The sequence below is a fragment of the Sceloporus undulatus genome, chromosome 5, assembly GCF_019175285.1.
Source record: "Sceloporus undulatus isolate JIND9_A2432 ecotype Alabama chromosome 5, SceUnd_v1.1, whole genome shotgun sequence".
In the NCBI taxonomy this organism is placed as follows: Eukaryota; Metazoa; Chordata; class Lepidosauria; order Squamata; family Phrynosomatidae; genus Sceloporus; species Sceloporus undulatus.
Window position 1 is genome coordinate 110,773,399 of NC_056526.1, and position 26,710 is coordinate 110,800,108.

General features: G+C 39.6%; 1 protein-coding gene across 9 annotated transcripts in view; it reads left to right on the forward strand.

Moving 5' to 3' along the window:
• FRMD4A (FERM domain containing 4A) overlaps positions 1–19,778 on the forward strand; it is a 490,170-nt gene extending 470,392 nt beyond the window's left edge. For 6 of the 9 annotated variants that reach the window (XM_042468233.1, XM_042468234.1, XM_042468231.1 and 3 more), the window contains 8 exons: positions 1,949–2,071; positions 8,315–8,543; positions 8,957–9,013; positions 9,884–10,121; positions 10,985–11,149; positions 12,388–13,247; positions 14,694–14,790; positions 18,638–19,778. In XM_042468233.1, the coding sequence (XP_042324167.1) occupies positions 1,949–2,071; positions 8,315–8,543; positions 8,957–9,013; positions 9,884–10,121; positions 10,985–11,149; positions 12,388–13,247; positions 14,694–14,790; positions 18,638–18,740 (1,872 nt within the window). In that variant the 3' untranslated portion in view covers positions 18,741–19,778. Of the gene's footprint in view, positions 1–1,948; positions 2,072–8,314; positions 8,544–8,956; positions 9,014–9,883; positions 10,122–10,984; positions 11,150–12,387; positions 13,248–14,693; positions 14,791–15,977 lie in introns of all 9 variants that reach the window. The other 3 variants (XM_042468232.1, XM_042468228.1, XM_042468229.1) reach the window with 2 other exon arrangements.
• Positions 19,779–26,710: the final 6,932 nt, after the last annotated feature.

Below are 26,710 nucleotides of genomic sequence, written 5' to 3' on the forward strand. Positions count from 1 at the left end.
TGAAAAGGAGCTTTGCTAGCAATAGATTCATTAACTGGGGAATGCTGGTATTGGTCTGCATCATCTCTATATTTTGAGAGGGTTCCATCTGGCAAACTAACAATTCAACACAGTAGTTCATTTTGTGTTTAAATCCTTAAGCTAAGCAGTGAAAAAACCTAGACCGCCTTTCCCAGTGATCTGGGGGGGAAAGGAGGAGAAATATTCTGTTGAGCAGAGAGGATAGTTGTGGGGAGCCTCACTTGTCTGTACACATAAACGCCAACTGCCATTGTGTAGTTTTTGCAGAAGATTTTGGAATTTTCTGCCTAATGGAATCTCTCAATGCTAGTGTTATAGGAAGAGCACAAAACCTCTTTTCATCTTTGGCACGAAGCTTTTTCTGTACACACTGCAGGGGCTTTTCCCTACCGCAGTGCCATCGTGCCTCCCTCTGTAGGCACTTAAATGGCTTTCTACTTTATGCTTACCACTGTGTAAACCAGTACTACACATGCCAACAAAACCGCAATGTCAACATAAAAGTTAGCACAGGTTAACCTTAAAAAAGGGAAATTAATATTTTGTTCAATGGCCTGAGGCGCTGAAGCATACAAGGTTTGCTTTGTTATTTTAGACTAATTTGTGTGAAATACACTTTCAGTCCAGCATGGCATAATTTAGCATAAGATCAAAGTATCCTATAAACCTGAAATTGCTGCTATTTTAACTGTATGAAGTAGTGTTTAGCAGATAAATATTAAAAAGATACTGTTTTATTATTCATAATTTGGCAAGTACTGTTACTGCAAGATCTTTAGTCACTGATAAGGCCAGCGTTTTACAAATTATTGTTAACATTTAAATAGTGCTATCAGCATAAATGGTGCTTTACAGAGGTTGTTGTTTTTTTTAATTTTAGCATTAAGGCAACTACGTTGTGTATGTTATGGTTTTTTAGTGTCTTAGCATAAATGGTGCATCCAAAATCTCAAAACAGTGATACTTTTATGGGGTCAACCAAAATGCACAAAATACATGTCGCACGCTTTCAAAGCTTCACTGGCTTCTTCATCGTGCAAAGGTGTTAAAAATCATACAGGGAAAAAATAATAATGTTTGTCACAAGCCTGCATTTTGTCAAGAGATATAGAGGGATATCCATACAGGCAAGCTGCTGCTTCTCCTAAGTCTAAAATTTAGATTTTATTCACTGGACTTTAAAATGCTTTATCTCCCAATACCACATGGAAAGAAGGAGGAGGAGTCTGCCCACATAGATATATTCTTCCATATAATCTTAATTCAGAACAACACCAATAACCTATTGGCAAAATGCAGACCTGTGACTAACATTTTCATTTCCCCCCCCCCCCCTCCTGTATGATTTTTAACACCTTTGCCTGAAGAAGCCAGTGGAGTTTTGAAAGCTTGCAGTGTGTATTTTGTGCATTTTGGCTGATCTTATAAAGGTATCTGTTTGGTGGATTTTGGATATTATTGAACTCTGCTATATAGCCAACATGCAAAGCTAAGGGGATGGAAGCAAGTAAATGCAGTTATGCACTCTTAGGGTTTGCTTCACATGAAGGGGAGAACAAATGCATTATTCCATGCACTTTAGAGAAAGGCATGTTTTGAGCTCAGAGTTGAAGGAAGCGAGAAGCAGGACGAAGTAATTCTTAAGAGGGAGTCCCAAAGAATGTTCACCACCATCATCATTCAATGAATTTATCTCAGAAAACATGATAGCTTTCAGTGTTAGCCATTTTAGTAGCTCAGCAATTCAGTACAGGTTCACTAAATATGATACCACTATATGCTTACCTTTAGACTGACAATCACTCTTCAGTATATTTCTCACCCCAATAAAAGGCAAAAAACCATATTACTTGCCTATATAAGCTCAACTTGGTTCATATAGACTTTCTCACACAGTTAACTTCCAGTGTTTTATATATGTTTTCAGGAACTTACAGGAAAATTGCCAAGAGAATATCCCCTCGACCCAGGGGAAGAGCCCCCAATTGTGCGAAGAAGAATAGGTACTTCTTTTAAACTGGATGAACAGAAAATCCTGCCTAAAGGAGAGGTGAGGGATCTGCCTGCCTGCCTGCCTGCCTGCCTGCCTATCTATCTATCTATCTATCTATCTATCTATCTATCTATCTATCTCTATTTGCCTAATTTATAAACCCATTTCATAGTGAAAATACCAGAGCAGAGTAAATTGATCAATTCAAAAGCACATTAAAAACAAATACATTTATGAATCTGTGGCTAGAAATGTATTAGTAAAGACACGCATATTTAAAAAGAAGGGTCTTCAACTAATCCTAACTGGAATGGCATTTCATAGGAAGGAAGCCAGTGAACGGAAGGCCCTTTTCCAGTTAATATCTCCCATGTAGTCCCATGGAGAGAAATACCCAATCTTCTTGTGTCTTTCTCTCTCACACATTCATTTTGTGCTCAGATCTGGAAAGAATGATTTAGTAATGATTTAGATCAATACCGAAATTATCTTCCCTTTGTGAAATTATCTTTCCTTTGTGACTCTTTGTGGTTACTTTCAAAGTAATCTAACTAGATGAATAAGATTAATTTTGGAAACAGCCCTGATTATTATTATTATTGTTGTTGTTGTTGTTATTGTTGTGCTTTCAAGTCATTTCTAATTTATGATGTCCTTAAGGCAATACTATCAATAGGTATTCTTGGCAAGATTTGTTCAGAAGCATTTACCTTTGCCATCTTCTGAGGAGGACAGAGTGTGACTTGCCCAAGCTCACCCAATAGATTTCCAAGGCTGAGTGAGGATTTGAACCCTGGTCTCCAAAGTAATAGTCTAGCATTCAAATCACTACACAATGCTGGTTCATCCTGATTGTGTAGATGTCTTTATACAGCTGGGATGCGTTGCAAAACATCTGCTTGGTTTTTATTTTTGTTTTTATTATTATTATTGTTATTATTATTATTATTTGCAAATTTGAGGTGCTGGAAAATCAGGTGAAAATTATAAAATCTGGAACAGTGGTTATCTTAATTGTATGTTTCACCTGGTTGCGTCTGGCATTCTCTTGACTTACCTGAACATATCTGTATTGCCCCCAATACAAGTGGAGCTGACCAAAGACCCTTCTGTGGTGGCAGCTAACACAATATCTAAAAAAATGAACTTCTGAAAATGAAACTTTAGATCATCTAATGACTAAATTTCTAAAAAAAAATCTATAAGTCACATCCAGAAATCTACTCTTTTTTCACTAATGTTTCTTGTGGCCTATATTAGTCTGAATACATGTAGATTGGTTTATGTTTTATCAGTCATTGTCTTCTCTAACCCTTCTTTTCTTGAGCTCAGTACAACATGAATGGGGTTGTTTTGTTTTATTTGCAAACAGGTAATGGTCAAAACTAGCAGGGATTGACTTGGGGAACATCTTGGCTGAGCCATGATAAAAACTTAACTATCCAAAGTCAGGGTCTGTTCACTGTCCTGGATCATGCATCCACATGAAAATATAATATTTAAAAGCTAAATTTCTGTTGTCTTGGACAGCTGTTGTTAAATTTCGTGTTATATTGGATGCTCTAAATTCATAATACTTTGCCCATTTATTTATAAATATAAAAAATACAGTAAAATAGGCAAGCATAAATTCTTCAGCACTGAGTAGCAGAGATATTGTTATTTCTAATGTTCATCCATGATTGCAAACCAAACGTACTGTAGCCTCCCAACCCTTCTTAACAATGAAAGCATTATCCCAACCCAATCCAACTCTATAGAAAATGTGATCTCTTTTCCTCTAAATTTGTCTGGGCGTGCACATTCTTAAGCCTCCTTCTTTGTGTCAGTGCTGTGAACCATGGCTATAATAGAAATCCTGTAGCACCGGAAAGGTGGGGCTGCAATTCTCACAAAGTCACCATCATCAACATTTATTTGACTTAAATCTCTCAATTGGTGTGTGCAGGCACACATGCACCTGTATGTGCATATATATGTGTATGAAGGCTAATTTTTCACATTTTTTGGTATATTACACTGTGGGTAGTTCTAGACTGAGTTGTTTTTTCTCCCCTACCTCTCCAATCCTTCCCCTCAGATGTTCCCATCCTTCCAGTCCAGAAAAGTTACCACCAGTACATTCATACTTTTGTTCTTCTCTATTCCTCCCCTGGTATCCTCCCCTTGCTTAGTCAAAGTACTACAATCCACACAGACAGAATCAACCCTAGTGTTAACTAATATATGCCAACAAATATGGAACACAACACAGTGTCCAGCAAACTGGAAACAATCAACATACATTCCCATCCACAAAAAGAAGACACAAAATAGACTGCAGCAACTATAGGACCATAGTATTATTTTCCCACACCAGCAAAATTCTATGCTCAAAATTCTGCAACATAGATTCCAGTCATAAATGAAGGGAGAAATCTGAGAAGTGCAAGCAGGATTTGGGAAAGAAAGAAGTACTAGGGACCACATTGTATACATGCAATAATTAATCAAGTGCATCAAGGAATTCCAGAGGAAAATCATCATGTGCTTTTATAGATAATAGCAAAGCCTTTGACTGCATAGATCGTGAAAAGCTATGGATTGCTCTTAAAGATATGGGAGGGCCACTATATTTGATAGTCCTGTTGAGACATTTGTACTCGGGCCAAGAGGCTATGGTTAGAACAAAATATGGAGAAACAGAATGGTTCCCAATTGGCAAAGGAGTCAGGCAAGGCCACATTCTATCACCCTATTTGTTCAAATTGTATGCAGAAAACATCATAGAACTAGTTTAGACTCAGAAGGAGGAGGAGTGAAGATAAGAACAACTAATTTAAGCAGTTTTAAACTGAATTCTTTGTCATGGCTTCCCACAAATAACCTTGAGAGTTAAAACTTTGTGAAGCTGCAGGAGTACTCTGACAGAAATATCCTAGAATGCCTTCACGACACTATAGTTCCCAGAATCCTGATTGGTATTTATAATGTATTTGAAATTGGTTTATATTTGTAAAGGAGACATCCATTTTAAAGTATTCCAAATATGTATATACCATATACTGTTGGTGCTTTTGAATGAATGCATCAAACCCAGCTTTTAGTTTTACTCTGGTTAATGAATAATGAACCACGGCCCTAATGTGTGTTCCAGACCTAAAGCATATGATTTGAAACCAGCAGATTCTTAAAAAGATTATCCAAGTGCACATTTGGTTAAAATCTAGAGTTCAGTCTTCTGCCTTTGTTGGTTGTTATAGGGTATTTTCTGGAGGAAAGGGTGAACAGTGGGTGTGAGCAGAATCTGAGTCTTAAAACTTCCTGAACTGAACATTTAATAAATTCACTGTTGACAGACCTTATAAAACCTTCAAAGCCAAACTCTTAAAATATAATGTGAGTAGAACAGTAATTATAGATTTAATGTAGTGCTGATTCATCACTGAGAGCAAAGGAGATTTTTAAGCTAAGATGTTCTGGTTGATTACTTCATAAAGCCTTCTTATCATGAAAAGAGACTGAGTCACAACAAGAACCAAATTCTGTAGTGTGAACACACAGGTAAATTGAGATAAGACTTCTCTCTCTGTATATTTTGCCTAGCATTCGTTCACATTCTGGCCATTTTAAGTTCAATGTGTTAGCAGGGGTGCTAGCCCCGCTTACCTCTGTCCTTGCTTCAGTCACCTTCCATACAGTGGGCAGCTTTCTGGAGATGAATCCGTGCAGACTCTAAATGTGATGAGGAGTGTCTCCAAAGCCTCTCCATTTTAAAAAGTTGCTTTCCCTAGGTTTAGTGTAACTGCAGTGTTGGTGATTTGTTCCCCCTCCTCACTTGTTTAACTTAGGATGCCTGAACAGGGCTTTGGGCATGACCATAAATCGGAATCCAAGATGTGGCTGTCCTGATGGGAGTAGGCTTGGTTCATAAACAGAAAATAGGTAGACATGAGGCAGGGCACACATTTAGGATCCCTCTTAATTCTGTCTCCGAATGTACACTTTTAATTTCTCCAATACCAGTGAAATGTTGTTGTAGGAGGAAAGGTAAAATGCTAATAATTGTGATGCAGTGTGGGGAGCATTTTCCCTTCACCTCTTACACTGGGTCCTGCATATCCACACATACTGCCTTCTCCCCTGAAAACAAAAAAATTCAATGGAGTTGTGCAATGTGTAAACCCTTTCCCATATTTCCCATAATTCACAATGATAAGTATTTTGCTAGTACAGTTGGCCCGCCCTTTACACGGGCTTGCCTTCCGCAGACTTGCGCTCACGAGGAAGGCAAGCCCCACTAGAAACAATGGGGTGCGCGCATTACGGAGCACCTCAGGAGTGCGCCCCATTATCCTTAATGGGATTTGAGTATCTGCTCAGTTCTTCTTATGCTGTGGGGGGTTTGGAACAGATCCCCCACATATGGGTTGGGAAGACTGTATAGGTTGAGTATGCCTTATCTGGAATTTCAAAATCCAAAATATTCCAAAATTGTCCACATGGGTGGCTGAAATAGTGACACCTTTGCTTTCTGATGGTTCAGTGTACAAAAACTTTGCTTCATGTACAAAATTATTAAAACTGTGTATAAAATTGCCTTTAGGTAAAATTACCATATCAGATGTATATGAAATAAATTTTGAGTTTAGACTGAAGTCCCATCTTCAGGATATCTCATTATGCAAATACAAGTATCCCAAAATACAAAAAAATAAAAAAATAAAAATCCCAAACACTTCTGGTCCCCAGCATTTCGGATAAGGGATACTCAAGCTGTAATAATTGTTTTTTAAAAAATTACCCCATGCCCGTCATTAGAATCCTGAAACAATGCTCCCCATGCCTGCTGCCAAGCTTTGATGGGATGATGCTACAGTGTTTTTCGTAGGTTTTTCAGGCTATGTGGCCATGTTCTAGAAGAGTTTATTCCTGACATTTCACCAACATCTGTAGCTGGCACCTTCAGAGAATCATTCTCTGAAGATGCCCACCACAGATGCTGGCGAAATCCCAGGAATAAACTCTTTTAGAGCATTTATTTATTATATCTATTTATTTATTGTATTTATTTGTATCCTGCTCTTTTCCCAGGACTGGGGCTCAGAGTGGCTTCATAGCATTAAAAACAGTACAGTACAATTAAAAACATTTTTTAAACATACATTAAAAAGGAATTAAAGTATTACGGTATTAAAACAGATTGTTATTAAAAGATAAAACTATGTAGAGAGAAAAAACTGTACCAAATTTTTATAATGGTCAAATATCCCACCCTGTCCTTATAGCAATTCTTTAAACGCCACATAAACATGGCCACATAGCCCAAAAAACCCACAAAAAACTATGGATACCGGCCATGAAAGCCTTCAACTTCACATGTTACAGTGTGTTTATAACAATGTCCCCAAATTTAATTCATTATTCAGCACTTTAAACATTGTGTTGGATCCACTGAAATCAATGGGGCTTGAGTTAGTCTGTTGTAGGTTTTATTCCAAGGATGATCCAGACTATTTGATGGAAGCCAGATTTAGGTACATACATCTCAACTAGTAGATGCAGAATTTTCCAATCCCTCTTCGCCACAGCAGCCCATCCAGGACCCTGAATATCATCTGAAAATACACAGGGCCAGGGGATGCTGCTGGAAGAAGTGGGCAAGCATGGAGATTGGTAGGGGCAATTAAGAAAATCGGGCAGCCCAGTTCCACATACTTAAATCCTGATCCAAACTACTGTGACCACAAATTAGCAAACACCATAAAAGAAAGACCAAGAAAGGAAAGGTCATGGAATGCCTAAGGTCCAACTTAGACTGCTGCACAATTCTCTTACTGAATTACATAGTAGTCGCCAGTAATATTTTAGCAGGAACAATGTGGTTGGTGAATATTGTTTCTCCCTTTGCCAGCACTGCCCTTCCTCTGGTGATGCTGGGTGGCATTTGAAGGAATCACAGGACTTGGCCAGTTTCTGGAGCAGCACAGAAGTCACTCATGCTTTTCAGCAGTATATAATAAATATTGCAGTTTGCCTATCTGAACATCCCTCAGCTCATTACAGAGTATAAGAGAATGTCCAGCACAATCCCTGTAATTCTACTAAAATTGATAAAACCAGGTTGCCTGAGCTGACATTGTTTTAGTACTTCTGTTGCACTGTGTTATATGAAAAGCTGCCATTCTTTAGATCTGTTTCAAGCATTGGTATCTAATAGGCACAGGCCAAATTTGCCAGCTGTCGGTCAAGCAGCTCTGTTTTGCATCCAAGAAGTACAGGTTAACACAGAGACAATGAAAGCATTTTCTTGTTGGGCAGGAAGCTGAGCTGGAACGCTTGGAAAGAGAATTTGCCATTCAGTCACAGATCACGGAAGCAGCTCGACGCCTAGCCAGCGACCCAAATGTCAGCAAAAAACTGAAGAAACAAAGGAAAACCTCCTACCTTAATGCACTGAAAAAGCTTCAGGAGATTGAAAATGCCATCAATGAGTATCGTATCAAATCTGGAAAGAAGCCAACACAAAGAGCCTCCCTGATTATAGATGGTAAACAGGACCAAAACATTTTTGTACTAATAATTCATTGATGGGTGCACTTGGAAAGGTTGGTGGGTTGCCAGCAGAATGCTTTGCTTCTTAAGGTACTAGAGGGGAAATTACTTTTTGGAACACTCATCCAAAGGTTTCCAGAAGCCCCCTAACCTAAATCTTATATGAAACTGGAGTGACAACCTTTTTCCATAGACAAATCCTGAACACATCCTACCTAAGATTTGCTGCTTATATGTCCTGCTTCAGGGAAGCATTGGGCTGGCTATTGTTGGAAATGGCATGCTAAACTAAAAATGCCTTGGTCTAATCCAACAGAACTCTAGCAGATTGTCTTGTATAGATTATGCTGAGCTTTGGTGTTTAACGACACAGTAACAGTGACCCCTCTATGTGTCTTCTCTTCACAGATGGAAATATTGCCAGTGAGGATAGTTCCCTCTCAGATGCCCTTGTTTTGGAGGATGGTAAGTAAAGCATTTGTGGAGCATATCGTACTTTGCATGGGCGTAAACACTGTAAAAACAAGCTTGTGTAAAAAGGACAAAATTCTTCTAAAACAATCCAGTTTTCCATTTGCTTTAGTGGAGAATGTTTAATGGTACCCTTGTCACTTTGATTGAAAACAATGGGGTGAGAATGCAGTATAGGTTCCATTCACCTTTCATGTAACTGAATTAAACAACCCCCCCCCCCCCCCCCCCTTATCCACCTTTGCCTTCTTCCCTTCCTCAGCTCAGCACCTGTAAACCTCTTAGAAATGGATTTGCCATATACTTGGTGGTAATACTGCAGGCCCTTGGTATCTGCTAGAGTTTGGTTTCAGGAACTCTTATGGATACCAAAATCCATGGATGTTCAAGTCCCTTTAAATACAATGGACAGTAAAGTGGAGTCCTTTATATGAAATGGCAAAATCAAGGTTTGCTTTTTGGAATTTTTTTTTTAATAGTCTGCTTTCTCTATACGCGAGGGATCCATTCCAGACTCTCCTGTGTATGGGGAAAAAAGCGTATGCTCAAGCCCCATAGGAAATAATTATGTGTGTGCACATGGCAGCGCGTGGGGTGCACGGCGCAGGGGTGTGCCTCATTATTACTAATGGGGCTTGCCTTCTGCGTAAGTTCAACGCCGCAGAAGGCAAGCCCGCCTATGAGTTGGCCTGACTCTATTTTCAGGCCACGGATGCTTGAATAAAAAATCCACGGATACAAAGGGTCCCAGTCCTGGGAAAAGAGCTGGAGACAAATAAATATTATAATAATAAAAATAACTGTATATTGTCAATAAATACATAAAAATTGTGTTTTATATTTTCCCCTTTGTTCCATTTTTAGAAGACTCTCAGGTTACCAGCACAATATCCCCTTTACAGTCACCTCACAAAGGACTCCCTCCTCGCCCACCCTTACATAATAGACCACCCCCTCCCCAGTCTCTGGAGGGACTCAGACAGATGCACTATCACAGGAATGACTATGACAAGTCCCCTATCAAGCCCAAGATGTGGAGTGAGTCATCCTTGGATGAACCCTATGAGAAGGTCAAGAAGCGCTCTTCACACAGCCATTCCAGGTAAGCCAGGAAAAGACAACACTGTCATGGTGTCCATTTTAAAAAGTAAAACCAGATTTCGGTCTGCCAGTTCCATGGATGTATGGTCAGATACTGGCTGTAGTCCCAATGGTGCCTGCAATTATAGTATGCCACAGACTGAAGTTTCTGCAACACTTTCAAAGAAGCAGCCAAATTAAATTACCGTTTAAAAATTATAATGCCAATTAGGTTTGGCTGTAATGAAAATGTTTGAGAAAATCTATATGCCGATATAGTTACTTTAGCAAATGCCACTGGGCCACCTTAATTATATTTATAGCTGTCTAGGTAACATCAGATAGCAATCACAGAATATATATTTAAAAATGTAAACATATAAATGGCAATTGGAAGCACACTTTTTCTCTCCATCCATTTTGGGGGTTGTGGGCGAAAGGAGGGCAAATTTGGTAGTGCTTGCAAGTTAGTTAAAGGCTTTGTTATAAATGCAAAGGGCAGAAGCAAAGTGAATGTGCAGAGCTGTTAAACAGTGGTAGCTGAGAGAATGAGCTGCCAGGTGGAAATTCATGTTTGAATTGTACTTAAGCCATGAACTCACAGCTCATTGTCTGAGCTACCACTTATATTCACTCCCAGCACAATCACTTTGCTATCAGTCTCAGTCCTCCAGCTGTGAGAATTATAGTACCAGTGGCATTGCATATATATGATTGATGTAAGGCCTGCTGGGATGATATCCATAGGGTAAATACTAAGTACTGTTTCAGCACACTGAGGAGTTCCTCAGGGATCAAAATGCATATGCAACAAATAACATGGAAATAAAAGTTTCAGGTGTAAAAGAATTGCTCTCTGAGTACCACATTCCCTTTTGTTCACAGCAGTCATAAGCGGTTCCCCAGCACAGGGAGTTGTGCAGAAGCTGGAGGGAGCAGCTCTCTACAGAACAGTCCCATTAGGAATCTTCCCCACTGGAACTCCCAGTCCAGCATGCCATCAACACCAGATCTACGGGTACGCAGTCCGCATTATGTGCATTCCACTAGGTAAGTCCTTTCACTCCAAGGTTTCACCCATTTGTCTCCCATTTTAAGTGTGAAGTCTTGATTTCCCACTACTTGTATCTAAATTGACCAAGTGACCAAGGAGTCAAAGGAAATTAATCACTGTTATTTTCACATGTTGCTGTTACATTTGGTCACAGAAACAAGCTATGTTTGAAAAAGATGCTGGCTAAAGGACTTGTAGAACTTTCTGTGACTTGTACAATTTTCCTGGAGTCTCATCTGAATGGAGGGTTTATCAGAGACTTGTGTCACATCCTGATAGCTTATAAATAAAATCTTGAGCGTATAAGTAAAATGTGTGGGAGAAACCATAAGTCTTTCCCTCAGTTTACTGGTAAAAGTGTGGAGCAGGAATACAAACAGAATACAGAAATTAAAAAAAAATCTATTGTAACACTTTGAAGTGCATCAAGTACTTCATTTGGTGTGGACAGGCAGATCTCAATGAAATATTATCCCTTGCCCCCCATCCTCTTAATTTGTTCTTCTATTCAATTATTGTTTTTCACCTTCCCGAACTGCCCAATCTGTTTTATTTCTTTATTGTAAATTAAGGAACACAGACTTTATTCTCATTGCAAAATCACTTACTTTCCCCAGCAAAAAAGGTGAAAATTGTTGTTTTTAATATTTTGGATAAGGCAAAAAAGCAAACATTTATTACCTCATCATATAACCATAAACAATTGTGGTTGAAGACTGATGTTAGCAACAGAGTAGCTGAGCATAAGAAAATTCTGCGTAACTGAATGAATGGGGTTCTTGTAGCACTTTTGAGACTAACTGAAAGGAAGAAGTTGGCAGCATGAGCTTTTGTAGACCTACTTCCTCAGATGTAGACCTACTTCCTCAGATGCATTTGGTGAAGTGGAAAGAAGTCTGAGGAAGCAGACTTAAGTCTACAAAAGCTCATGCTGCTAACTTCTTTCTTTCAGTTGGTCTCAAATGTGCTATAAGATCTCTCTACATATTGATTCTACAGACTAAGACAACTATATCTTTGAGTGAATGGGAGACTTCATAGTAGCTAGGACCATTTGGCCATCCAGAGGTTGTAAGATGGCAACTGCCATTAGTAGTAAACCATCTCTAATGGGGGAGGTGCTGGAAGTTATAATCCAACCACATCACTGTTCTAGAGGCAGTACACTACCATTTGTGAGGTGGCTATAGGCTTAACTCTTCTCCTCCTTTTTTCCCCTCCTCTGTGCTTGCAGGTCAGTAGACATCAGTCCTACCAGATTGCATAGTTTAGCTCAGCACTTTAGACACAGAAGCTCCAGCTTAGAGTCCCAAGGAAAGCTCCTTGGGTCAGAAAATGAGACAGGGAGCCCTGATTTCTACACCCCCAGGACTCGTAGCAGTAACGGCTCAGACCCCATGGATGACTGTTCCTCCTGCACCAGCCATTCCAGCTCTGAACACTACTACCCTGCCCAGATGAATGCAAACTATTCTACGCTGGCTGAGGATTCTCCTTCCAAAGCTCGAGAGCGCCAGAGGCAGAGGCACAAGTCGGCGGGGAATCTTGTCTCCTCTAATTCAGGGAGCATGCCCAACCTGGCTGCCAGGAACGGGACCACCCACCACGGCGTCTATCTGCATAGCCAGAGCCAGCCTTCCTCCCAATACAGGATCAAAGAGTACCCACTGTACATTGAAGGCAGTTCCACACCCGTGGTGGTGCGCAGCCTGGAGAATGACCAAGAGGGACACTATAGTGTAAAAGCACAATTTAAAACATCCAACTCGTACACAGCAGGGGGAATGTTTAAAGAGAACTGGCATGGGGATGAAGTGGACTCTATAAGATTGACTCCCTCCCGTTCTCAGATCATACGGACTCCATCTCTGGGCAGAGAGGGTCATGAGAAGGGGTCAGGAAGGACAGTCGTGTCTGATGAACTGAGGCTGTGGTACCATCGGTCCACAGCCTCCCACAAAGACCACAGCCGCTTGTCGCACACAAGCTCCACTTCCTCGGATAGTAGCTCCCAATACAGCACCTCCTCTCAAAGCACCTTTGTGGCTCACAGCAGGGTAACAAGGATGCCTCAGATGTGTAAAGCAACATCAGGTGAGTGTGCACTGCATTGTCCCCATGTTGCATTCACAGGAGTAATTCTTGGGGTGTGCTGGTAGGTCAATGGGTAAGCACAGCCACTAATCCACACAAGGCTGTATCTCTACATAATTCACTGCTCTGATTTTGCTGGAAGTAGGGAATCAAGACAGCCATGTGTCTGCTTTATCTGCTTGGTTCATGAAGCAGAATGAGTCACAGGGAATATGGTACCAAAAACTGGGTTCATATAAACAGATATGGAGGTACACAGGAACCTTCTAAAGTTTGTATATTGTCATGGCCAATGTCAGATGTTGCCTTTGCCATGAATTCACTAAGTGGTCTTGAACAAGTCATACATTTTCTTTTAGCTCTCCCAGTCCTAACAAAATGGAACTGTGTTATACAGGTTTTTAAACAGAGGCAGATGACCATCTGTAGGGAGTGCTTTGATTGTGTGTTCCTGTATGGCAGGGGGTTGGATATGGATGGCCCTTGATGTCTGTTCCAACTCTAGGATTTTATGAAACTAGATAATTATCTGAAGTGCTTTGACTGTTTGCTATGGTACTATATCAGTGTTAAGCACAATTAGTTAAAACTGGAGACAAATCAATAATGGTTCTAAGTTACAATGAGATGGTTCTTCTGATGTCACCTTTCTTTGGATGAGCTCCCAAAAGATGGACTCCTGCCACCACTAAAGCTTTCAGAAAGCAGCAAATGGAGTAGTTTTATCGTGACAAAAGCAGATTCTTCTTAAAGGTCTTACTAAAAGTAAAATTAACATTCATGTGAGTGCAACATCACATGAATGTTCATTTTGCTGTTGAAGACATACTTTATAAAGTTTTAAGGAATTTCAGAAGTAAAATATTGTTATGTATGTTCTATTGTTAGTTGGAAAGGAATGGAATTGAATCATGTATTTGCCCAGAAGGCATTGGTTTGGGGGAAAAACCTGTTAGGTGGAAAGCCCCAGGTAACATATTTATTACTAAGGAGACTGGCAGTGTTCCTATTTTCCAGATGGCAATGAGGGGTTAGAGCCACATGGGTGTGTGTTACAATGATGGTAGCAGCAATATAGCTGGTGTATTTCAGTAGCAGTTTCAGATTTAAGCACAAATTATTCATGTGACAATTTTGAGCCCAAAATAAAATGCTATCTGCGTGAAGTTGAAGGAGTGGGAGGGATGGTGTGTTGCTAGTCCTTGCATTCTCATAGTGTTAACAGAAAAGTTAGGAGGGATTGTTAGCTTCCATACTGACTGAATATATGTGTAACAAAAGGTGGAGGAGGGGGGAGACTGGCATTTACAGCTGTGCTACCCAAAGAATTGGGAGATTGTACCAAAAAAGATGAATGACTGGTGTATTACATGTGTTCCAACTGCACAAACCAAGCAACACAGGTTGTATTCCAGTCCCTGATTTGATCTCTCAATTGCTTTCCAGCTGCCTTACCTCACAGCCAGAGGAGTTCTACCCCATCTAGTGAGCTAGCAGCTACTCCACCAAGCAGCCCACATCACATCCTAGCCTGGCAGACAGGGTAAGTATTCAGAAGGATTGGGGGACGGGGGGCAACGACAACAACATGAGTAGGATTTAATTTTTTCCAGAAATGATGTTTCCAAATTTATTTGCATATTTATCATTCATCCTTCTATGCCACCTATTAAAACAATGTCCCTCCATGTTGCCTTTTATGCACTGAATGTATAAACTATTTAGGTTTGCAACTATTGGAGCTGTCTTGATTTAATTGCAAAGAAGGAGAGTGGTGAGGGAGGGATGCCCCCCAAAAAGGAATGCTGCAGTTCACATTGCTGTGATCTGACTTGCATCCACAAGTGTCATTTTTGCAAAGCCAGTATGTGTGAATTTGGAGGGGTTCATACCCCATCGAAGCACAGTGGAATTCCAAAATGTCTTAAAATGAATGACAAGACTTTAGCCACTTAACTGTGAACTGCTTCTTGACCTCTGCATGCAAACAGATCTGCTGTGTGATAGAGAGATAGGCCAGCTGCTAATTTCCCACTGGACAGAACAGAGCCTTTCCTATTTCTCAAGAACAAACCCATGGGTAAGATCCAGTGACCAGAATAACAGAGATGCAAACCCCTGCTCAACCAAATTTTTTCAGTTTAAGGAGCCACAATCATCACTTTACAAGCTAGTATGAATTACACAGCTATTTTTCAAGCACTGCCTTTGCCAAAAACATCTTAGGTGCCAAGATACAGTGACTCAACTTCAGTGTGCCATCTACAGTTAAGAGATAATAATATCAACAAGGCTGTTGTGAGGATTACTGAGAGTGCATGTGAAGTACTTTGAACAGTGTTTAAGTGTTACTGCTTTTTTAAAAAGATCAGTCAGGCAGTTATTTGCATGACTGGATACATTAAGAACACAGTACCAATTGTCTGCTTGAACAGGCAAGTGCTTTCTGTCTCCCTGGGAACTGTCCTACCTTGCCCACTGAAGAAATGGCTTTTTGCTTCCTTACTCCACACCCCTTTTCTGAGCCTTCACACACAAATCAAAGCATCAAAATTCTACTTTGACATACTTCCTTATGTCACTAACTTCTTTTTGTGTTCCGAGGTGATTCGCCAATCTATTTCTGCCTGGATTAATAAGCTCTTAACAAATGGTTTGTGTCACTGTTCTTCTTTAACATTTCCTCTTTCCTTTTCTTTTCCTCTCTGTTTTTGGCTCTCCTCTGTTCAGAGATGCAACAGACAACTCACCCACTATGGATGAGTCTCAGTCTCCAACTCAACAAAGTACTGATGAATAGAGGTATAGTGAGGGGATGTTTTGAATTTTGAAACCCACACCCCATCCCTCTGACCCACCATTATGCTTTGTTATTGTCTTTGTTTTGTAAATCAGGTTGTAGTGGAACTGCTTTTGACTCATGTTAGAAAATAATGGAAATTGAGTGCAAGACAGTTTGATTACTAGATTTAGAATCATAGGCCCCATACAGACAGGCCAAAATAAAGCTGCTTCGGGTCACTTTGGAGGTATGCTGTTTAAATGATGCATGCATCCTAAGAGTCCAGAAGCAGCACCAAAGCCACGATCAGTCCTAAGGTGACCCGAAGCAGCTTTATTTTGGCCTGTCTGTATGGGGCCATAGAATCCTAGAGTTGAAAGAAAGGACAAGGGTCATCCATCCAGTTTAAAATGTTGCTTACATATAAAGACCATATGCAAAGAGGCAATCAGCCTAAAACTTAGACCAGATCTCTAAAAGAGAGAACTGATTTGAAAATTTCTTAGATAACTCACTAGGGGATATGACAGCAGGGTTTCAGATTACCTCCACTCAGGTTTCAGTTCCCTAAAGTAGTTTACCTGCATCTAGTTCACCGCCCATGCTTTTCTATCTTGATGTACAGTACTTACTGGATCTGCTGCTGCTCATGTTTTCTTCCTTTCCACTGCCAAAACTACAAAGGAAAGAGAACCTATCTTGGCATCAGCCTCATGGTACAGAGATCTCTCTTCCCATTTTAGTGAAACAAATTGCCTGCACAGAATCAGGGGCTGCAGCAGTCATGTTATGGACTGATACTTTGTTGAATCAGAAGTTTCAAGTTAGTTTGTATTCTGGTGGTTGGCAGAATTTGCCCAATATTTTGGGAACATTATCTGCCATAAGCAAGCAGCAAGTTATGATGATCTCTTTAAATTAATAGCATCTAAATATTACCCCTTAAATTTATCAAGACAAGGTACAACTGGGTGCTTCTGGAAGCATACTATAGCTGGGTTAACAAAGAATTGAAAATAGGATCCAAGTTAATGAGTTTTCCTCAACCTAACAAGAAAATGGCTCTCTGTAAAGCAGGCATAGGCAACTGTGGAAGTCATTAAGAGACCTGGGAGGGCTGCACCCACTCAGAAAAAAACCCAAAAGGTGGGGCACTTAGGATCCTGTGCAAATCAGATTCTTCACCTTCCCAATATACTACTTGCAGTGATAGGTCATAGAGGAAGGATTGCCATCACTAATCAGGTTAGCCTAAAGTGGACAACTTTCATGTTTTGCTCCTGTACAAGTCTCAGTAGCCTGAAACCTGGAAATTTTATTATGTGAAAGTCTTCTCTGGCATAGAAATATGGTGAGAACACATTCATTCATTACATGTCAGGCCATCAGGCTGCTATGCAAACTACAGGAGTGGGACAAATGAGTAAGTAGTAACCTAATTTGCACTTGAGATCACTTTTGGACTCTTACCTCCCAATCCCATAATAGTAGAACAAAGTAGAACACCGTTTGTGCACTTTTCAGTCTGCATGTGTGTCACTATACATATCATAATCTTTGTATTCCTACTCCTCTTTTACTTATTCTAGGCATGCCTTTCTTTCCTAAATACAACTGTTGCCTCCATCCACCCTGCTCTTTCCGTCACCTAAATTTTGAACAGTTCTGTGCCTCTGCAACTTAGTTGGGGAAAGAATAAAGATTGTAACCTCCTCCTGCGGTGATTAAATTGCTTTGTTGGCCCTGCCCAAGGGAAATGAGCTTGAAGTATGAGCAATAAGACAAAGTCTCCTCCCCATGTTTCGTGTACCTTCAATAATGTGCCCAGCCTCTATCAGCTGTCACTTGCCTCAGCACATGCAGTATTCCATTAACCTAAGGAAAAAAGTTTTGCTTCTATTTAGATTCACCTTGGGCAGGTTTGTCTATCATGTGCTTCAGTCTAAAGATGTTAAGGAATTTAAAGAGAACAAGTTAGATTGTTAGATTACTCTTATATATTTACTGTTTTTATGTACAACGCTGTGCAAATCTGCAGCGCTAAATAAATAAATAAATAAATATTAAATTCCTATTTTTAAAATTTAATTTAGAGGATGTATTTAGAGAAGCCCAAAAATATTTTTAAGGCAAGAAGGGCTGCCTATATCTAAAAATCTCTACATCAGGAGAGATTTAAGATGAAATTCAAACAAAGAAGAAATAAAATGTCATTTTCACAAGTTGGTAGGCACATTTGGGATGAAAAGGATAAAAATACTAAATTTCACAGTCAGCAAGGGGTTTTGCCCTCACACAGTACTGGGCATCATTTTTCTGATGAAGCACTATAAATTCTGTAGCTACTCTAGATAACTTGCTGAACAATAAAAAAAAAGACTATAAATTGTGCAGACTAGCATCAGTATCCTCTAACATTATTGATCTGGGCAGACACCAAATTACAGCCATAATGAAAGAAGGTTCGCACAACATTACATGAAAGCAATGGGAGAGAATATGCTTCAATCCATCCTCTCAGGCCTGACCGTTGACCCTCTTGTGTGACTGCAATTTTCCTGTCTTGGCCAAACATGTTAATTTGCCCTTGCACCTCATCTCTCTCTAGGAGCTACAATGACAGCTGTTACCTGGATTCTCCCATCTATCCAGAACTAGCTGATGTTCAGTGGTATGGACAGGAGAAAGCCAAGCCTGGAACTCTAGTGTGAATCCCCTTGACCTCAGCCGTTCAAACGCATCAATGCCATTCTGAAAATCACCTCACTGCCTCTCATTTGCCTTACCCAGATGCACTGGCGCCTGACACCAGCTTCAAGTCAAAGCACTTTTTGCATAAGGCAACTGAAGATGACATTACAGAACCATCAACCTCTCCATGGTAGATCTCTATTCAGTCAATAGTGTGGGTGGGTTGGGGGAATCCTGCACTCTTGGTTAACTGCAGGTCTACCATGTGTCTCACACAGCTCAGCCAAGAGCAGAAGGCAATTAACTGGATTTTAAGAAGACACCAGTGAGAGGAAACAGTAAATTCAAACCATTTGTTGCATAAATAATCTTATTCTTCAGTGTGTAAAACTATTCTAACATATAATTTGAACTCAAAACTTAAAATACTGGTTAAATATAATGCAACTGTTACCATGAAAGACACATTTAATCACAGAAAAGAATGGAGAGTGGGGAAGAGAAAAATGCTGTCATTTTAGAAACAGGCCAGAATATTGTGATTTCTGTGCTGCCAAAGATTTCAGTACCTGCTACGAAACCATTTTTGGAATAGCCTTGTATAACCTGCTCTCCATCTTTTTCATGCTGATGCTCTAAAACCTCATACAATAGTACAGATATGTCCTGCATGTACAAGTCATGAATTATTTTCCACTGTGCAACAGAAGCACTGTTGTACACACATCAACAATGTGTTTGCAGACTGACCCAGTCATTGACATGTGTTATCATTTTGCCCGGGGGTTATGTAGGGCTGGTATAGAGTATCTCTGCAAGAGCATATTTACAGTACACTGATGGGATATTGGATTGAAACCATTGTTGGCAAATACCAGTCAGGAAAGAACACTGGATCGATGAAGACGGGAATGAGCAAGGAAAGAAATTGCTTATTTTAATATAGTTGTAACTAGTTGCAAGCAAAACCGCCAGTATTTTTCTTTTAAAGAATTTCTGCACTCAATTGAGAAGTAAAATACCAAAATATTTTACAAATAAAGAAACAGAAAAAAGCACACCATGGTCTAGTAAATTTCATCTTGGAATGCATTAATACTAATATAGCAAAGGGCTTATTGACTGGCCAGGGAAGTGTGCCGTGCTTTAAAGAGTGCTTTGGCAGTGTTGTCTATTTGACTACCAGCAGATTAGGTCACATTCCTCTATTGATGAAAATGAACCATTAATGTATTTGAAATGTTTCAGTTTGATACAAAGCATGATTGTCTGCCAATACCAAAAGAGAAAAACCTGTAAGTTTACATGTAACATTTGAGCAATGCTTTTTTTACAAGTCTAGAAAGCCATCAAACTTCAGAAAGGCCTCAATACTTTTATAATGAAATAATGCACAACCTCTCGGCCCTTGTTCAGTAACTGGTTTTGCTAGTAGACCACTTTTAGGTCAGGGTAGTGGAAGAACAACCTGCACACTGCCACAACCAACCTTCCCTCCATGCTCCTGTTTGCCAGAAATGGTGAGGACCAGAAAGCACCTTCCAGGGATCACCCCTACTCTAGCCTGATGCTGGAGCAGGTGCATCATGTTCCTCACTGTGGTGCTATGCTGTTTTTATGTGACTGGATGGCCAAGTGTCTTGGGGACATCCCCACATTCTGTCTTTGTTTGCATGCAGCTGACAACAGCAAAACCTGGACTCCAAATGGAATCTGTAGTAAATGTTCTTTGATTTGTACAGAATGTCTGCATGTTCCCAGGAAAAAGTTGTTGCTAACACCAAAAAGAAAATCCCCCAAACTTTCAAGGCTGCTGTTCTTTTTAGAGAGGAGTCATGAAAGTAGTTCCAATATAATTTTCAGCAAGATGCTGTTTGAAAGCAGAGGACAAAAGAACAAGCAAAACAATTGGTATTATTAATGCAAATGGCAGAAGAACAGTTAAGTGACCCAAAATAATTCTTTAAATTGCCTCTTTGCTAGGAAAATTGTACAACTGTGCCCCACCCTAAGCTCTTGCACAGTGACAATTTTTTTGGATTGTCAACACACTGATGGACAGAATTAATGTGACAACAGCAGGCTCTGGAACAATAATTACAATACTTCACAAAATCAGCCTTTTAAAAACACAATGTAATCTCGGGAATTTGAGCCCCTAAAAGCCAGAACCCTGTTGGTACAGTATGCTAGGGGTTCCACTTTTCTGAGATCGCACAGTGATAGCAAGCCTCCAAGCAATGTGTTTTTCTGATGCCATATACTTTGATCATGGCTACTATACTCGCCGCCTTTTCCCTCCAGCCATTATCTGCACTGGCAGCTTTATACTGGCATTGTGCACCAACAGGCTTCTAGCCTAAGATTTGAAATCCACATTGCTTTTAAACTATCTTCTGTGTGTGCAGCGCCCCCTCTGCTGGTAACCTCTAGTTGGTGGCTTCCAGCACAGATCAAGATAACCAACCAGACCAGATTTGCTCTACTACAGATTTCAGAGTATTTTCAGGCCAGTCGCCACCTAAAGGTATCTCTTTTGACTTTTGGGCCTCATTCCCACTTACAGATAAATCGGTGTGCAAGCCGAATCGATGGATCAATTCAACATTGGATCGTGGTTTACACTACAGTTTCTGTCATTTTTTGGCATCAAAATAACCCACTTGTGGTTCCCATTCACGAATGAATCGATTCAAAATGATTCAGTTCACACTTCCATGGAATCAATTTATTGAAAAAGAAGCTGAAAAAAATCAGTGTCAAAAAGATGTGGGTTAAATGGGTCTAGAGCATGGGCCCCCCTCTCAGAAATGCTTCAGCAATTCAGATTAAGTGGGAACCAGGGTCGTTTGAACTGATTTGAATCGAATCACGATCCAGTTTTAAAGTTAGTGGTAGTGAGGCCAGAGTTTCACCAAATATGCTAGTATGCTTACAGACCACTTTACCATTTCTTGAAAAAGAAACACAACAATAGTAACCATGAAATCAAGTCTAACTTGTTGCATTTTATCAATGGGATTTGATCACACTTAAAAGTAGCTGGGATGGGGAATCATCTCTTTCATCTTCAGCTAAAGTTATACTAGCCATCTGTTACATCCAAATGAGAGCTAACATGCTATTTAGCAAAAGTGCTGGAATCCCTAGATTAATAATTCTGGGACTCTCTGAAAGAGTAAAACAAAAAACCTTTCTTAAGCCTATCTGCAACATTCTTGGAGAGCTTTTGTTATGTGAGGAGGGTGGGTTGAGTGTTAGTTACTGGGTTTTTTGTTTTTCAATCAAGGCACTTGTGAGCCAGTCTGGTAGTAAAGACAGAAAATATGTAAAACAGGTTTTACTGTTTAACTCAATTCAGTTATACAAAAATGTACATAAAATGTTAATCAGGAGATTAACATGTTTTGAGTATAAAGTGAAAGGGGTAAAGCATAGCTATTGTATACAAGCACTTGACGACCCCATTAATAAGCCCCTTGAATTTTGCTTTTATATACATAAAAAAAAGATCCCTGGTCCAATATTGCATTTTGTCTGTATGTAAAAACCCAATTCCTGTCAAGCTTTGTATATGCATAGGCACCATATGACATGGTGGGCAGGGTTATTTTTAAAATGATATTATATGCAGTTGAGTGTTGGAAATGTCGGGAAAGAGTCCAGTTTGTTTTGTTTTTTCCACCCAGTATTAGTTTTAGTTTGGACATAGCAAACTCCCATTCAGGTGCTATCAGATGACCAGTTACTGCTTAGTTAACTAGATGTAAAGTTTTACATATCTATATTAATGTCAATAGTTTTATTACAAGTTGTGCAAAATGGACTCTAGTTTAAAATAAGAGAAAAACCTTAGAACTCTTCTGAAACTGACTGTAGAGCATGTAAAATGATTTTACTGAAACCTGTGCAACAGTAATCAAGGGAAAGAAAAAAATGTTATGTTGTAGAAACGGTTACAGAATTTTTTTTAAAATCTGCTTTTAATTTATTCTTTTTGTATTAAGAATTTGTATAGTTACCTTACATTTTGCAAAAACAGTGTTGTCAACACTTCCTTATTAAAGCATTTTCAAGATGAATGTCTGATGTGTATGCATTTTTGCAGTTTCTAAGACCTTAATTGTTGATGCCTTGGCATAACTGTAGGCAACTGCTTTCTGTCTTGCATTAGTTGTCTTGGGTTTGCATTTTGGAACAAACCACTCCTACTCTTTAGACAGCTGGAGAGAAAATTTAAAGGTAACATTCTTTTTGCTTTGTTTTCCTTTCTGGGCAACTGATGAAGCACCTATTTTGCAAAAAACATACTCACCAAAATAGAATATAAAAATTCAAGAGAACGCTCTCAATAATACCCTGCTCAATGGAAAAACAATTTTCTGATGTTTACCAGGTGGTGATAATTATTTATGCTGCCCCTTGTGTACACTAAACGAAAATCCTCTGAACTTATTTCAAAAGAGTATTGTTAAGTAATGCTAGCTAGAATTCAGGTCAAGCTCAGAAACAGAGAGGGTCCCTCAATCCAGAGGTAGCAAATGTTGCCAGAACAGCATTAAGGGCTGCAGCTGGCTCCCACAGTTAGGACAGCTGGAAACTCTTAAATGCAAACATGCCATGAGAAAAATATTTTGCAGGTTCTTTGTTTCCAATAAGGTGCCATTCCACAGATTGCTAGGGATAAAGTTATTCCTCACATAATGCAATTCAGTATAGGGAGCATATGGACCACCAACCAGGAGATAGAGTACTTATAAATAACTTTTTCAACAAGAAATAGCAGTTTTCAACACAGAAGCCATTTGCACCATTGCTTTTGAGAAGACCCCCCCTCTACATTTAAAACAAAATTAAAAACAGAACTCATCACAGTTGAGCAAGGTGAAAGATTGATTCATTTGCTGGATTTCCAAAGAATTTTGCTACTCCTTTTTTAAAGATAATACACCTACATAACTAAATGGTGCCATTTCCTTCCAGGCAAAATTATAGTTCATGTAAATCAGAGTTGGCAATATTTCTGAATTATTTAAGGAATTTGCAGTCAATCCCAAGCTATATAGGAATGGATCCAGAAACCAATAATGCAAGCCGTGGAAGAGAAATACAGTGATGTGAGAAATACTTCCTGTTATATCCAGTCCCCTGAGAACTGTCTACAAATCAATTCACATCTCATGTTTTCTTAATAGCATCTGGATGGCTACTCTCACATATTCCCAGGCCATCAAGTAAAGTTCTGCTTCTTTGCAACTCTCAACTCTACTTTCATCCCCAACCCCACCACAAGTTCTTTTTTTAATACTTCTGAACTGTAAAGGGTTTTATATCCTCTTCTAGGCTTTGATAACTTTAGTCTGGACATTAACCAGGCCTAAGGACTTTATTACACTTACAGAAAAGACAAGAGCACAGTGGGATGCTCCCGTCAATATTGCGCATATTGAACATTATCACACGACATTGTGCAATATTGCAATTATCCCATTAATAAAAAGCGGTGCTAGAATTCCTCTTTATTCACGGGATAATCGTGGGATAATTGCAATATCATGCAACACTGTGTAATAATCTTCATGCTATTGCAAAATATTGATGGGAGCAATATGATAAAGTCCTAAGTACCTCTAAACACAACAGTGAGAGCAAAACTTCCACTGAAACATTTATTTAAAAGAACCTGCAGAAAGCCAAGCAGCTTTGATAACCTACTTCAGGGAAAATTACATATTTTTTAAAGGATCCATCCAATTGCTGTCTTATCTCTCCCCTCCCCTTCCCCCTGCTCCATGGGTGGAGTGTCACACGATGCAGCCAATACAGCAATCCCAATCTTATTTGTCTCTGCCATTGAGGGTAAGGATTTGCAAGTGATAAACAGAGGGCAGGTAGGACATGAGAGTGCTCAGCCATCCCCACACCAGTTCTTCCTTTGCAACTTACTTCCCCCTCAATGTTCATCAGCATGAGATGTTCATCAGCATGAAGAAGGGAAAGCGTTCAAAACCTTTCCAGGCAGAAGCTTATCTCCCAGAACCTCATCCCAAATTGGGTTTTGCAGAGCAATTGCAAGGTTATTTTCTCTTATCAGTACTTCTAAACATTCAGACTGAAGCATTTCTAAATCATAAAGATTCAAAATAAATTTAAGCTTCCTATACAAACCTTGCCAAGAAACCCCCATGATAGGTTCGCCTTAGGGTTGCCATATGGCTGAAATGAATGGAAGGCACACAACAACAACATAAAAGCAATAGATTGAGCCAACATATAGAATCCAGACACTTGCATCCAGCTAACAAAACTGAAGTAAGACTCCCACACAGTTAGTTCCACAGCTGCCTGCCTTATAAGCTTTGTAACTCTCCTTTCTTCAGATCAACTGTTCACAAGATACTAGTTTGGGTTTAATAGCAAAGCTGCACAATAATGTATTAAATAAACAATTTGCCACCTTTTCCTAGAACAACCAAAATCAGCTTCCCAAGACAACTGCCTCACTCTGCCTAATAGTAGGGATGGTCCTGTTTCACCTTGAAAACCTTTCTAATCACCTATTCTTCCACTATTAGACTTTATACTGTTTTGAAAAGGGTTAAGTGTGTTGCCAAAAATGTGCCACTGTTTTTGAGAAACCAAATAAAATGACAAAGCACAGAACAATACACTACATAACTGGGGTGGAGATGGTCACAGCTCTGTGTGAAATAACTATATCCTTGTCCCCTTCCATATATATCTCCATCTATCTTATACTGTCACAGAATGACAGAAAGTGACTCCATGAAACTGGCATGGCGTAAACAGGGTGGATGACAGGATGCCTATGTGATCATGGTTAGAAAAAGAATTTAAAAATCAGGATGGCCAATATGATCAGGGGTAAAAAAAGAAAATTTAAAAATTTGGATAGGCAGGTGCTAAAGGAGGTATCCAGAGATACTATGGCACTGTTTGATGCTTCACTGGTGACTATGATTCTGCCCCAGATAACAGAGCATCTGCTTCCTCACAGATCTGTCCCTGGTTTGGAAAACTGCCTTGGAAAAACTAGTCTGTGGGCCATCATTGTGCATCACTAGGTGGTCATGAGGGAAAGGGTAATCCTCTTCTGTATTCACACACCAGCTTCTTAGATGTTATTTAATTAGCTTTCTGTCCCCACACACAGGTTAGTTAAACTGGATTATCGACTCATAGACAGAACAGGGCCTGAGGAAAAGCTTACTCATTTATGCTGAGATGAACACATTGTGCCACCATTTCACATTTGTCTCTTGTCAGCTCAAGAGCATAGAACAGAAACGAACACAGGCTCTGCTCCTCCTCCCTCTCTTAACTTCCCCTTCTGTCAGTTATTAAGATGCAGTGCAAGTAGCTGACTTCTGGTTAATATTCTGTAAAGTGCTGCCCATACCAATATAATTATTATAAACAACTTTGGTCAATATTCTTTAGGAAACAGATGGTGGCCTGCAGGAGGAACCATGGCCTATGTGGCTTCAGGTTGGTGGCATGTCAGCTCTCAGAGGGCTCGCCACTCCCTCCCAAGAGAGAACTGGTTAACATTTAGGCACCAGCTAAAACTAAATACATTCTCAGAATCGAAAGATTTCAGAGTATAAGCTCATGATTTGCTTAGCTGCTTGTTTATATTGTTGAATTTACTGAATTTTTACTAGACATTTGTGATTTCAAATATCTTTGTAGATGCCATTAATTACCCAGGTTTGAGAAGAGGAGCATGACAAATCAAATCAAATAAATAAAAATAAATAAAATTAACCTTTCAGTGATGGATAACAAGGAAATCCACATCTTTTACCACATATTTGTGATCCCAATAGAACAAGAATACAGGTTATCAGAAAGATCAAGGACTAGCCCTAGTACAGACATTGCTAAAGTTACTGTATCTGTGTACTTGTGACTTACTACAGAAAGGACTAGATAGGCTCACAAAAAGATAAAAATCAGAAGACAGAAA